Source organism: Branchiostoma lanceolatum, chromosome 16 (genome assembly GCF_035083965.1).
Source record: "Branchiostoma lanceolatum isolate klBraLanc5 chromosome 16, klBraLanc5.hap2, whole genome shotgun sequence".
Lineage (NCBI taxonomy): Eukaryota > Metazoa > Chordata > Leptocardii > Amphioxiformes > Branchiostomatidae > Branchiostoma > Branchiostoma lanceolatum.
In genome coordinates this window covers 13864400-13878819 of record NC_089737.1, presented here as the reverse complement: position 1 = coordinate 13878819, position 14420 = coordinate 13864400, and the positions used below count along the sequence as shown (strand labels likewise).

Here is a 14420-nt window from a genome sequence, read left to right as displayed (position 1 = left end):
CGTTATATATGAAGAATGGCACAAAGTAAACCTAGATCTGTCCGTTCTATTCTGTTCCCTGTAGGCCCAGTGTTCTCACTGCGCTGGACCACTAAACGATTCTGGGTTGGTGACCAGGTTGTATATGAAGAATGACACAGGGTAAACCTAGATCTGTCCGTTCTAATCTGTCCCCTTACAGGCGCGGTGTCTTCGCTGGGCGGGACCACTTAACAATTCTGGGTTGGTGACCAGGCTGTATATGAAGAATGGTACAAAGTAAACCTAGATATCTCCGTTCTAATCTGTCCTTACATGCGCGGTGTCTTCACTGCGCGGGACCGCTAAACGTGGTTTAGTGGTTGGTGGTTGGTGACCAGGCTGTATATGAAGAATGACACAAAGTAAACCTATTAGTAAGTCTTCCGTTCTAATCTGTCCCCCTGCAGGCGAGGTGTCTTCGCTGGGCGGGACCGCTGAACGATTCTTGGTTGGTGAACAGTTTGTATAGTAGTAAAGTTTATTGCACAACAAATGTAACGGGTACAATGTATGGCAAGTTCGTAGACAGTACAAAATGTCAATACATATATGTCTTTGAAGAATGACACAAAGTAAACCTAGATCTGTCCCTTCTAATCTGTCCCTGTAGGCGCGGTGTCTTCACAGCGCGGGGCCGCTAAACGATGATGGCGGACCCTAACGAGACGATCATTCTTCCCGACAACGCGACGTGGGATTTGGACTCCTTCGTGACGTCTAACGTCACTCAGAGTACGCCAGGTATACCAGGTAAGTCAACCTTAATCTTCAAACACCACAAACGTTTCAATCTTGTTATTTTTCCTTGTTATTCTGTTAACAAGATGTGTTTTCCTGCGTGGCACGGCCGGGAAGGGCCTTGTCATCTACCTAATCGCCAAGAACATTAAGGGCATTTTTACTAGATAGGACTTAATCTTCAAATTCCACAAAGGTTCCGAGGTTCCTATTGCCCTAGTTACTCTGTTAACAATGTTTCTTTTAACTGCGTGGCACGGCCGGGAACGGACTTGTCATCTACGTTATTACCAGGTACAGTGCGGCATCTTCAACAGATAGCTTTAAACAACGCTATGGACGCCAAACAACGCTTCAAATGCCGCAAACGTTTCAAGCTTCTTAATCCTCTTGTTATTCTGTTAACAAGATTTATTTTTCTGTGTTGCACGACCGGGAACGGCCTTGTCGACGTTATTAACAGGTACAGTGCGGCATCGTAAATAGATAGCTTTAAACAACGCTATGGATCTTAATCTTCAAATGACAGAAACGTTCCGAGGTTCTTAATCCTCTTGTTACTCCGTTAACAAGATTTATTTTTCCTGTGTGGGTCTCACTTACACTTTATCATATTCACGGAGGGAAGGCGCGATAGCTAATTTGGAAAAAAAAGCATGAACTGCATCTAGAGACCGTGGATTGGTGAAGTTTCAAAATTCACTTCTTCTTGTGGATTTTGTGACTCTTAGTGGAATTCATGACTTTGAATTGTGAACTTTTTCTCAATTTTATCATAGTGGTGAATTGTACGGCTGTGAAGGAAACTGCGGTCCAACGTCTATGATCGAATGGACTTCATCAGCCGCGGAATTCACCACTAAAAGTGATGATTCAGAATCACACAGCCATGGAATTAATTCATCCACGGTCTCCCGAAAAACAGGAGTCGTAGCGTAAGCATGGAAAGTTATAATGAACATTCACTTTTAAAAACACACAAGTGTAGAGACACTTGCATACACTTAGAGGGGTATTAGATGGCAAGGATGTACCCTGTATGCCCCTTCAAACAGCGGTCCCAGCCCGCCAGTATCCATCCAAGTGTTTAGTACCCTATCTATAGTGTCCACCTGTCCGCAATGTCCATCCTCAAGTCCTTTGAGTGCTTACTATAGAAAGGTTCAGTTGCACGTGTATGTTGTAAAGCCCCTGTCACGCAGCACGAAAATCGATCGGCCGACGGGTCTGCGAGCTCTAAAGGGCAATTTTGGCAGTACTTCTCCCGATCATTGGGCAATGCCATTGCGTGATTGTTAGAGACCGGTCGATGTTCACAAGTCTCCGAGCCTGTCCAGTGTGACTGGGTAGATTTTTAGGTGAAATGTACGCTCGACTCTTTGTTGATTTTCTAAACTTCGGCGACCTTCTTGCGATCTTGCGATACGACCGAAGCTCGTGTACTCGGTGACAGGAAGCTAACGACGTCGTTTTATTGTGTTTTTCCCTTCAGTTCCGCCAGAGGTCGTTGTGAATCCTCTCCAGTTAGATAGATTCAAACAGCGCTTACAGTTAGATATGTAGAGCTTAGGTGTGATCAAGGAATACGATGATGATGATGATGATGATGATGATGACTTGGAGACTAACGACGTCGTCTTATGTTGTTTTTCCTGACAGAGCCGCCAGAGGCCGTTGCGAACCCTCTCTCGTTAGCTTTAAACAGCGCTTACAGTTAGTTAGATGCGCAGTGGTTAGGTGTTATCATTCAAGGAATACAACCAAAGCTCGTCGACTGAGTATCAGGAGGCTAACAACCTCGTCTCATATTATGTTGTTGTTCCTTTCAGAACCGCCAGAGGCCGTTGCAAGCCCGCTCCAGCTGGGTGCGGAGGCATGGGCGGTGCCGCTGGTCTTCTCTATCATCACGCTGGTTGGCGTGACCGGAAACGGGCTGGTCATCTACGTCATCACCAGGTACGGTAGGAGCGTCATCATTAGATAGATAGCTTTAAATTCCTTGTGTGTTTTCAATGTTGCTGTCTTAGTGCACGCGTCAAGATTATAAGTCCCTCGGATAGGACGTTAAATGGATGCCCCGTGTTTGGGGAGAGCCACACCCCGCGCACGTAAAAGAACCCACCACACCTTTCGAAAAAGAGTAGGGGCATGCCCCGGTGTGCGATGGTCCAAACCTTACAGTCTGGTCTGGGTTGACATCTTGAAAAGGTGATAGTTCACCTGTTATGTCAAACCTTCCACAAATGTGGTAAATCAAAATATATAAAGATTATGACAGTTGACGTTAAGTATCGCCTACCTTTCGAGTCAAGGCCAGTGGAAGATCATTGTTTAAAGACAAGTCAATCTTTAAAACTGGGTAAGGTACGGAGACTACTACATGACGTTTCGAGTGACATCCATCACTTTTCTTTAGCGTCACTAGAATGAAAGAGTCAATACTAGCAGATGAGATGCATCTGAAACAAAATGGCTGAACACGATAAAGTCACAAACTCTTAATCGTCGTATTTAAGTGTAACTGACATGTAGATCTTGGATGATTGTTCCTATGATGAGACAACACCATAGGAACTGTTCCTGTTCCTTGGATGCTAAGGCGGGTTCCATGTACCGGAGATTTCTCCCTTCGGTGGAAGAACAGTTTTTTCCAGTAAATGGATCGAAAAACATGTTATTTTTCCACTCCCAGGTACGGCCAAATGAAGACAATGACGAACTACTATCTGCTGAACACTTGGTATAGTAACATTTTTTGCAAGAAATAAACAAAAATTGAGATATTCTATTTCTTGTTGTTTTATTTTATTGGTAGGTACGGACAGATGAAGACAGTGACGAACTTCTACCTCCTGAACTTGGCCGTGGTTGACCTCTCCTTCCTGTTGTGCTGCGTGCCCTTCACCGCCATCATCTTCGCCACCAACGACTGGCTCTTCGGCAAGTTCATGTGCAAGTTCGTCTTCTATTTCATGCAGGTTAGCTAAAAGTTAAAATCCTCCCACACCATTATTGATGTATAGGGCGGTGCCCATCTCCGTTTCATAGCCCTGGGCAACACTGTTGTGCAATCACTGTAGCAGGGGGCTAGTCCACTGGCAGTGAAGTGTGTTTAACTTCCATACTGTTTCAGAGGTATGTACCATTTTTATAAAGTCTTTGGTATGACTCAATGCGCCTCTTGTCCAGAGATGTCCTACCCGGGGCTTGAACCCCAGTCCTTCTGATCCAAGTAATTGGAACCAGATGTGATGAAAGACAAAGGCGCAGGCCACTACACCACAGGGACACCCCATTCCATGCAGGTACGGAAGGCAATATTGCACTCTCCAAAAATACCCCCTTGCAATATGAACCCTTTTAATTGCCCTCTTTCCATCGTTTTTGTAAAAGCTACCTCCATACCTAATTCCAGGTGATTTGGCTTTCATATAATGACCCACAAACCCAATATATATATTTTGGGGGCAAGAATAGCCAAATATTTACAAAATCGCCTTAAAGGAGTGAATCCCACAAATGTGAAAAAGACATGGACATATGCCCAAGACGTCGTCGGTATTCTATGTTGTGGGTATTCATAATCTTCTTCTTAATCTCAATGTTATGATAGCTCCGAAAGCCATCAATCAATCAATCAATAAGTAAATCTCTTGATCAAACTTTATTGCACTATTGCTGTAACGGGTACGTCCGGTGTACTATAAGTTACTTAAACTATTCAACAGTTGATGAACTGTAGCTGATAAATCAACAATTGCTTGACATTATACATCTCTACGGTCACGTTGTCTGTTTCGTCTTGACCCTAGGTGACGTTCACGGCCACGGGGCTGACTCTGGCGGCCCTTAGTCTCGACCGTTACTACGCCATCATCCACCCCATCGGCTCCATGTACTACCGGACCCCCCGGACGGCTTTCCTCATCAACACTGTGGTATGGTTAGGTACGTCATTTATGACCCTAAATCGCTTCGCTCACTCGGTGGTTTATTCAGTGCTTACAGGCCACTCATGCTAGGTACGCCACTTGTAAGGGCAACGATCCTAATGTACCGGCCTGCGATCCGTCCTCCTCGCTCCGTTAACGCTGGCCATCCGACAGCCGTTTTTGGAGAGAAGGTCACTAGTACCAGCCAATCACACTGCCTCTTTACCGTAGACGGCGCCGTGATCGGTTGATGACGGCTGGCAAGCGCTAAGATTCCGAGAAGGACGGGACGCAGGCTATGGGGAGCATATTGGTGTCCAGTTTGGCCAGTGTCATTCCGTTTTGAATGATGAAACAATTTTCTAGATGTGCTGTGCGTTGCTTAGTACTGACCTTGGTGCTGAATCAATGCTCTCATCACACCAAATCCTCTGTTGTGAGAGGTACTGCATTGAAAATTTGCGGTAATGAAAGAAACATCCGATGTTAGTATTGCCTGCCCCTTCTCCACACAGCGTCGTTTGTGCTGGCCTCTCCCGTGGCTGTGGCCTACCAGCAGTGGGAGGGGAACTTTCAAGGACCGCGAACCTACTGCACTGATGTAAGGAACCTTTTGATTGTCTCTACTAACACAATTCCATCAGGGTACATAATTCTGCCACCCTGTGAAATATGTCCAAACAGATCTCCATCCCAACGTTCCCCAGTATATTATAATGCACTCCTGTATATCTGAACTGTGCATACCTGTTGGCTTCTGCACTAGGGATCTCTCAAAAACACTATTTCAAAAGTGGCGGATTTATGTAACCCGGCGGATTAATGTTAATGGAGGTTATATTCTCAAGACCACTGACCTTCCGATTTCTTGCATACAATTTGATAACGGTAATAATGTATAAAAAAAAGCATGTTCTGAAAGCCAAGGTGTGTAATGTTTTTATTTTAATGTTAAAAAAATAAATTCAGTTCGTATGATATTTAGAAAGTGGATTGCTGATTTTCTATCATTTAACTCCGACTTTCAAACCAGACCTTTATACAAATGGTAAACACTGTGTATTGTTTGGTTGTAAATGTAAAATGACTAGAATGTCTTTTGACGAAAATATGGCTATATTATTTTCTTCAGCAATGGTCGAGCCAGTACTGGCGCAAGGCGTACTGGGTAATGATGGTGGTGCTGTGTTTCGTCATCCCGCTGGCGGTGTGCACTTTCACTAGTGCGCATGTCTTCCGCCAGCTGTGGAAGAAAACCAACATCCAGCCCCTCGTGACGTCCAACCAGCATAGGGCACTGATGCGCAAACGCAAGGTGGGTGCGCAGACCGTTTCACGGATCCCATTGCATGATGGGTGACGCAGGGCAATGTGGGTAGCACAGTGGCCAAACCGCGCGTATGGGGTACATGCGTACTCTGCATTGTCTGGTATATGATATCATGACAAATTATAATTTTAGAGTGGAGTGAATTTTACGGTCAGGTACGAGGTTTGTCCAGTTTAGACCGCTTCTTATGTTGTTTGGCCCCTGCACTACCCGTATTGACCAGTTCCTCCCAGCATACATTGCCATCCATCAGAAGGTCTAAGGAAGGTTTCATACACGTATTTCAATAGCTACTACTGTATCAGCAAAACAAATCTGTCGTTCTATCATTTACGAAGGCCCATAATGACAACTTTCGTCGCCTAAAAGTATTTGCGTAGGTGACGAAATGTGTCCTCGTGGGCCTTCGTAGGTAGCCTGAATGCCTTCCTATCCAGTACACCGGAGCTCATTTGCGGGGAAACTATATTGAATGGCGCCCAGTCTACTTTGTAACATTCTCCAAGCAGTACTCCCCCCTCACCTGAATGAATCTGCTGCTTGAAGAATAACTTTGTGAAAATTCCATTCCCCTTTACACTCAACCGCGTATCCCTTTGGTATTCAGGTGTGTCGCATGGTGGTTGCCGTCGTCGTGATCTTCACCATCTGCTGGGCGCCGAACCACATCATCAACCTGTGGGTCCTGCTGGACGACAACTTCCCGGAGACATGGGTCATGTTCGGGGTCAAGGTGAGAGTAGTAGTAGTAGTGGTGGTGTTATTAGTATATAAGTAGTAGGATGAAGTAATGATAGGGATAGTAGTAGTAGTTGCCATTATCTGTACATCAGTAGTAGTAGAAGCAGCGGCAGTAGTAGTTGTTGTTGTTGTAGAAGAAGAAGTAGTATTTACAGTAGTGACGGTTGTGGCGATAGCAGCGTTGGTTGTACTAGTAGTAGTGATGGTAGCAGTAAATGTACTATAGCTAGTGGCGGTATGTAGTACAATCGTAATAGCACATGTGTAGTGGATATAGTAGTAGTAGTAGTAGTAGTAGACATTTCAAGTACATACTACAAACTTTTTTTCAGACATGATTGATGTCGTACATCTTGGGTAAAACATGATAAAGTACTGATTGTGTTCAAGGTTGCGGCGCTGTGCCTCAGCTACGCCAACTCCTCCATCAACCCGATCATCTACGCCTTCCTGGGCGAGAACTTCCGCAAGAGATTCAAGAAGGCGTTCCCCAAGGTGTTCCACTCCAACAGGATCATGCCGCTCGGTAAGGGAGGACGTCACTTGGATACTCTGATAATTTATTCAATTTTAGACCTTTAACTAACATACTCAATTTTGTAAGCAGCTATAGTAACCTTCCGGACATAAAACTAATTTTTGTAATGTTTTTGATGGTTCAATTCACCAGAGTTTTTATTTGGCGTAAGAATAGATCTGAGTTGCGTGGTCTGGTATGGATGGATACAGTAGAAACCGGGTTAGAAGTAGGACTTGTTTAGAATTTCCAGCTGTTCGGCGAACAAGTTGGAAATACCCAATCCCTTTATTTTCAATTTTCATTAACTGAACCCTTGTGCCTTCCTGGTGGAGCAGAATTTTATTCAAATGTAGTCTAGTGCTTTCATGATGATGTAACGGTTAGGGTGTTTGATCCAGAACCAGAGGCCTTGAGTTCGAATCCCCTGACATGTCATCGATGTTGTACTCCTAGGGAAGGCACTTTACCAGACTTTTCTAGACCCTCACTCTTCTCCCGTGTCAAAATGGGTACTTGACTTCGGTTGAGGAGTTAAAAGGCATTGGAATGAGAGAGATGGGCTCTGCCTTCCAATACCATGTCCAAGACACAGTGGATAACAACCCACTGCCCCTGCGGGGTCAAAAAGGCTATGGGACTACCTTTACATTTACCTTTTACTTTCATGATGCCTTGTTTCAGTCCGTCTAATCATGGCCTACTGTTGCCGGAATTCGAAGTGAGTATTGACTGATGTGCCTCAGTAGTGACCAGGCAAGCTCCCAGCCCCTTCAAAAGCAAACCTGCCGGCTAAATAGATAGTTAGATAGCTTTTAGACAACTTTTAACGTGGATTCTAAAAGTAGATATAGCGCTTGTTATGTTAGCAACCCAGACCGTCTTTGCATTAAAAATCACCCATTGCCTTGTATAAGCTACGTAAAAAGATATACAGAATAGCTAAGTCTTGTGCGTTGTAGACGTCTTTTTATGTGCTTTTAAAACACATGTACAGTCAAACCTGGTTGAGCAACCACCTGGCGCAGGCTACCACCTCTAGTCACAAGCCAGTTCAAAATAGCCCCGTCCAATTTTACATTGTTAACCTCACCGTGTCCCGAGCAATCATTTTTCCTCAGTCCCTTGAGTGGTTGCTGAATCCAGGTTTGACTTGTATACTGTATATTGTTCCGTCACCAGAGATGCCCTTTGTAATGGCCTTTGCCCAGTCGGGTAGCCCTGGCTGTACGTGTATGTCTGTAACCCCCCTCTCACTGGACCCGCGGCACGCTGGCGGCGTCGCTGCGTCTTAAACTGGATTTGTGTTACCCTTGACTTTATAATGAAAATATCATTCAAAACGTACAAGTATGACCAAAAAGGCAACACAGCACACAAAGCTTAAAAAGATTCGTTTTTGTCGATGAAATTCGTTGAGTGCTTTGTCAATTCGATCGGCCGCAGCGATGCCGCCGGCGTGCCGCGGGTCTAATGATAGGGGGGTTTATCCTTCGGGCATGAACATGCAAATAAACTTTCATGATATCTACCCGGTACAGCCCTGTCGGCACGCCAGGTGATGCCGGTGGTGCCGGGCGGGCCCCACGGCGCCGGGTTCCGCCCGCCGCCCGAGGCCTGCGCGCTGATGGTGGCAGCCGAGCCGGGCTCATCCAAGGACGACCACGCCGACATTAAGGGGACCAAGTCGGACCGGGTGGAGGTCATCAGCACCATACCTCTGGCTATGGATCGCCATGTTGACACGATGTAAACTGACGTGATAAAAGCGTGATAAATCCAAGTATCCTAAGGGCCCTGTCATACTTGTGCGTATAATCAAGTTTGCATGAGCTCCGCAGTAACATTTTTCGTAAATTTCAGTAAATTTTGCGGGGAGGAAGTTGTTTTCTACTTTGATAAACCGTTGAGCAGTCTAGTTATCAAACCAAAGAAATAACTTCTTCGGCAGCAAACTCAACCTAAACCAAAAACATGTTAATAAGCAACTCATGTGGGCTAGTATATACGCACTAGTGTGACAGGGGCTTTAACAAGCTGTACGCGAGTTGGACTTTTTCTTATTGTATACCAGTTGTGGTCAGCACCGAACCTCTGGCTATGGATTCGCCATGTTGACACGATGTGAACTGACGTGATAAAAGGATGATAAATCATAGCATCCTTCACAAGCTCTACGCGAGTTCGGCTTTTTTTTTTCTGCTTGTATACCAGTTGTGGTCAGTACCGAACCTCTGGCTATGGATCGCCATGTTGGCGTCATAAAAGGATGATAAACCGTACCATGAGAAGAAGAACCATACTCTGCAAGCAGAGGTAAGGTCCGGCGTATTTTCGACGTATTTTCGCGGTATCTTATACGTCTTTCCACTTGTACGTTTTTTTTGCTGCGTCTTCCAAGGGGAGGAACAAAAACCGCACAAGTAGAAAGACGTATAAACTACCGCAAAAATACGTCGAAAACACCCCGGACCTTACGTCTGCTTGGATAGTAGATAAATCGTAACATCCTTCACAAGCTCTACGCGATTTTTTTTTCGGGGGTTATAATGTTTTTTTTTTCTGATTGTATATCAGTTTTTATTATACCGGTTTCTTGTAAGGCGCCTCTGTAAAGAACTGATATAAGATACAAGTACAGCCAGAAAAAATGCATTATATAAGCCTCCATAATGCCCGACCCGTCCGTAGGGCCTGCCAAAGAGGCTAGCCAGGCAAATCGTAAAAGACACCTGTTCAAATCGTTCAGTACATGTATAGGTGTCAGAACGATAAATCTAAACTGTGATCACTGAAGGTACTTAAACTGGTCACTGTAGACAGGGTTCTTGATACTCAATACTGATCACGATATACATTTTCAAACCCCAAACGGGAAATGTTGATGATATAGTGAAACCTGTCAAAACTAGCTGACCGCTCAAGAAACATGAAGAAAATGGACACAGGAGACAAATGGGCTCTATGGAGAGAATTTTTGATGCTTGGGGCAAATGCCTTTGATTATTTCACCCCTTTGACCCAAGCATTGACCCAAAAGTGGAAACAGTGGTTGTTCATGCAGAGTTGGTCACTAGCACAGGTTTCTGAGTATAATACTTCTTTAATGTTAGATTCAAAACGCGACATTCTATAAGCTTGAAAATCCGTGTGCACACTGGGATATACATCTACATGACGACAGTGACGTCTCTACTCTCTACCAATCAAATTGAGACTTTCATTGTTTGACATTGTATATGACTTATAAAAAACATCTATAGAAATGATATACTTTAAGTTTTTAAGCAAGTAAGATAATGTAAAAGGCAACTTTTAGAGCATTGTGATCAGTGTTTTGAGGCAAATGGCAAACACACAATGCAAGAAAGAGAACAGCTCTGGGCCAGAGACTGCCTAAGTCTCGTTCCCAACGTTTACCTGTCCTATTGAACATTAGGCTAGAAATAATTTCATATAGGCAAACATGGTCCTCTCGACAGCTTTTCTTTGTATGTCTAACATGCTACTTTTCAGCAGTATATACAAAGCTTTCTATTTATAGTAATATACGCCTAAGTATGTAAGTAAGTGAGCAGATGATATATCATACGTGAGAGGAGCGTGTTTTCAAGAAAATGTATTTTTGACCTCGATGAGATTGTAAATAGGAAGTATGATATTCTGTGTCGCGACTTGTGCTTGAGTATTAAAGTCTTTGATATGTCAGTGAGTTTATAACTTAAGGCATAGTATTAAGAATGTTATTCGTGTCAGTATTATAATTAGAAACGTTCTTTCATTGCCTGAAAGAGAAGTAAAATCTCCATATTAATTAACGTGATTTAAAAAAATCCTCGATCGTAGCAACATTGGCCTGCCTTAGTGAGCATTACGCTGAATATGATATTTTCAAATACGTAAACATATTGTGTAATTGCTACATTCCAACAGTATACGCCATGCTCTCTTTCTTTCTGTACTATACTAATATACGCTTAAGTATCAACGAGGGAGATGCAGCAGGTTGTATACAAGATACGTCACATATGCTGCACGAAAGGAGTGATATTTTGAAGAAAATGTATTTTTGTCCTCAAGATTGTAAATAGGTGGTTGAATATCTGCATCGCGACTTCTTCTGCTTGAATATTTACAGCTTCTATGTGTTAGTGAGTATATGGCTAATCTATACACTGTGTTAAGAATTTAGTTCGTGTTTGAATCTTTGAAACGCTCTTTCATGGTGTGAAAGAGAAGGAGACTCTATGTAACGTGATTATCCAAAAATGTTGAAAATGTTTGCTAAATACATAACGGTACATGTACATTAATATTGTAATTAGAATGAAGTGATAAATGTTTGAAATATTCGATATCAATATCATAGAGATGTGTACTATGATCAAAGAAACGCTCAATTTCATAAGTAGTAAATGTTCACAAAAATTATGTAATTGAAAAAAGGACGAAATTGATATGGAAGATGTGTACTATGAAAGAAACGTTTCATTTCGCAACTAGTAAACATTCATATATGTAATTAAAAACGAGAATTTTCAAAATATTTGATATTAGATACGTCTGCTACCTCTATCAATGAAATGCTAAATTTGATAACTAATAAACATTCTTAATATAAATGTAATGAGAAAGGCTTTTACCAATATCTACTATCATGAAATGCTCAACTAATAAACTTTCCTATTGGTCTGTATAGTTGGACTGTGTACTATTCTTATGTGTGTGTGTGTGTGTGTGTGCGCGCGCGCGTGTGTGCGTGTGTGTGTGTATGTGTGTGTGTGTGTGTGTGTGTGTGTGTGTATATATGTGTGTGTGTGTGTATGTGTGTATGCGTATGTACATGCATGTGTGTGTGTGTGTGACCATATCAATGTGTAGACAAATCAATGTGGCCCTATATATAGCTATTACCACCCATATGGAACAGGTCAGCAACAGTAGTAATTGTTTGTGTCTCTATGTTATCGGCACGTGGGTGTGAATGATTACTTCTTCGATTCATCATCATCATCATCGTCGCCGCTTTCGTCTGTCGACAATGCGGGCCACCACTGCTTTCCACGCACTTCTGTCCAGTGCCTGCCTTCTCACTCCTTCCCAAGTTCTTCTCACTCCACTTCTTCGATTACTGAGGGGGAAATACTGCTGCACATTACAGCGCACGGGACCGAAAAGCGAGGGGTCACCAGGCCACGTAGCGTGCGTGGGCCAGTGGTTAGCTACCCTGCATCTGGATCTAGAAGTCGGGAGTTTGAATCCAGGCTGTTGCTTTGCTCACCCGACATGCCCGCTACTGGAAAGGATTGCAGTCATGATGACTTTAGCCGTGGTCAACTTTTTATTGTACTAGGGGGACTTCCTTTTTAAAGTAAATGATGTACATAGCGAATGTCTTCCCTGTCACAACCAGTGGAAGATTAACTCTTCACCAGTGAGTTCAACAGGCTCGAGATCACTTTGACTTTGCTAACAAATTCTGTGCTGTCACTGAACACATTTTAGGTGGTACGTACAAAAACGGAGAGTCTGTATATGTATATGTATATGTATAATTATGTGTACATGTATGTTTATGTATCTGTATATGTATAGCCGGTAAAACATTCCAGCTTAACTGTCAGAACTGTAGCTTTATATTAAAAAAAAAAAATTAACAGCAACCGTGCCTGTGAAACAAACCGGGAAGGACACCTTCTTTGTAATGTGTAGTGGTTTTTTTTGCTCGAGGTGTGGCTCTCCTCAAACACAGGACCTCCATAAAGTACCGAACACACTTATCAACAAGAGTAGGTGTGACCCTGTGTGCATGGCTAAAATTAAAAACGTGAGCCATAGCAAAGCCACGTTGCACTGCTGTAGGCACTTGAAAAAGCATCGTGCTTCACCTCAATGGATGATGGCAAGAAAAGAAGACAATTGCAAAGACGAACACACTCACACCACCAGCAACCGCTTTTAGCACAAAAGTGCGCCGGACGATGCACGTGTTGCAAGTGGTGAACACGTTTTCTTGGGAACAAATGTCCTTGAGCCAAGTTAGCAAGGAGAAAACAACATCCAGTTCTGCTGATTATTCAAAGAAATTTGTAGTTCTGAACCCAACACACTTATCGATAAGAGTAGTGGTGACTCGGCGTGCTTATAAGCGCGACCCGTGGCGAAACTGAAATGCACTACTAAAAGTACAGTATTGAAATAGCATCATGCTTCACCTCAATTGAGGATGACAAAAGAAGAAGACAAAGAATAACACACTCACACCACACGTTTTCCTTGAGGAAAAACAATATGATGTCTGTTGATTATTAAAAAAAACTTGATTTGCAGTTCTGGTCACGCGCCGAGAGAATAAGGCCACTGGCCGAAACGAGACAGACTAATTTGGCGTCACGGAGGCGGGGACAAGGCTACGAAAGTGTCGAGCACGTTCCCAGAGCACAGAAAAGGAGCCCAACAACATGTAAACATCATTCGGGCCTTACGTTGCAGTACGATACAGCGGGGAACATCAGACGTCCTCTGAGCAATACAGGTAACCATCGCTCGTATCCAGAACGAAGCCTCCGTTGCAGACTAGTTATTTCCTTGTGAAGCAAAAAATCGGACGACACTAAGATTGTGTAACTTTGCACTGTATTCAGTATGTTTGTGAAATATCTGATGTATATCATCTTTATGATATCTATAACAAGTGCCAGTTCCAAGGAGTGGTTTCCAAGCAAATGTTATGTCGGTAGAGACATCATTTGCCCTAACGCTAACATAACAAGTCTACCAAGAGGCGATCTATCCCGTGTAAACATTCTTAATCTTCGGCAGAATCTTATTCGGGAAATCCACGACTTATCGGGCCTTAAGTTGGTCCACACACTGTGCCTATGCCGAAATCTCCTCACGACATTTCCATGGGAGTCTTTGAGAAACATCAAGAACCTTGTATGGCTTGATCTGTCGCACAACCTCTTAACTTCTGTAAGGCTCGACTTGGTGGTTAACGACTTGAGTCTTCTCGTGTCTGTAGATCTGAGGCACAATAGACTGGCGACGTTTTCAGAGGCAAATTTGGGTAAACCGGGGAGAGCGAATCGGTTTAGCAGAGGGTCCAGGCTTATCCACGGCAATCCGATACATTGCGATT

The 14420-nt window shown here is 43.4% G+C and overlaps 1 protein-coding gene across 1 annotated transcript; it reads left to right on the top strand.

Moving 5' to 3' along the window:
* The first annotated feature begins 668 nt into the window (after positions 1-668).
* Positions 669-9353, top strand: LOC136421493 (G-protein coupled receptor 54-like). Its single transcript, XM_066408821.1, has 9 exons — positions 669-771; positions 2589-2715; positions 3575-3737; positions 4572-4707; positions 5207-5292; positions 5824-6006; positions 6629-6754; positions 7153-7288; positions 8821-9353. The coding sequence occupies exons 1-9, from the start codon at positions 669-671 to the stop codon at positions 9030-9032; spliced, it is 1272 nt and encodes a 423-aa protein (XP_066264918.1). The 3' UTR covers positions 9033-9353.
* The last annotated feature ends 5067 nt before the right edge of the window (positions 9354-14420 follow it).

Coding starts and splice junctions, on each gene's coding strand:
- LOC136421493 (XM_066408821.1), top strand. CDS start 669: ATGGCGGACCCTAACGAGACGATCATTCTTCCCGACAACGCGACGTGG. Junction 772..2,588: donor GAGTACGCCAGGTATACCAG/GTAAGTCAACCT, acceptor TGTTCCTTTCAG/AACCGCCAGAGGCCGTTGCA. Junction 4,708..5,206: donor CAACACTGTGGTATGGTTAG/GTACGTCATTTA, acceptor TTCTCCACACAG/CGTCGTTTGTGCTGGCCTCT.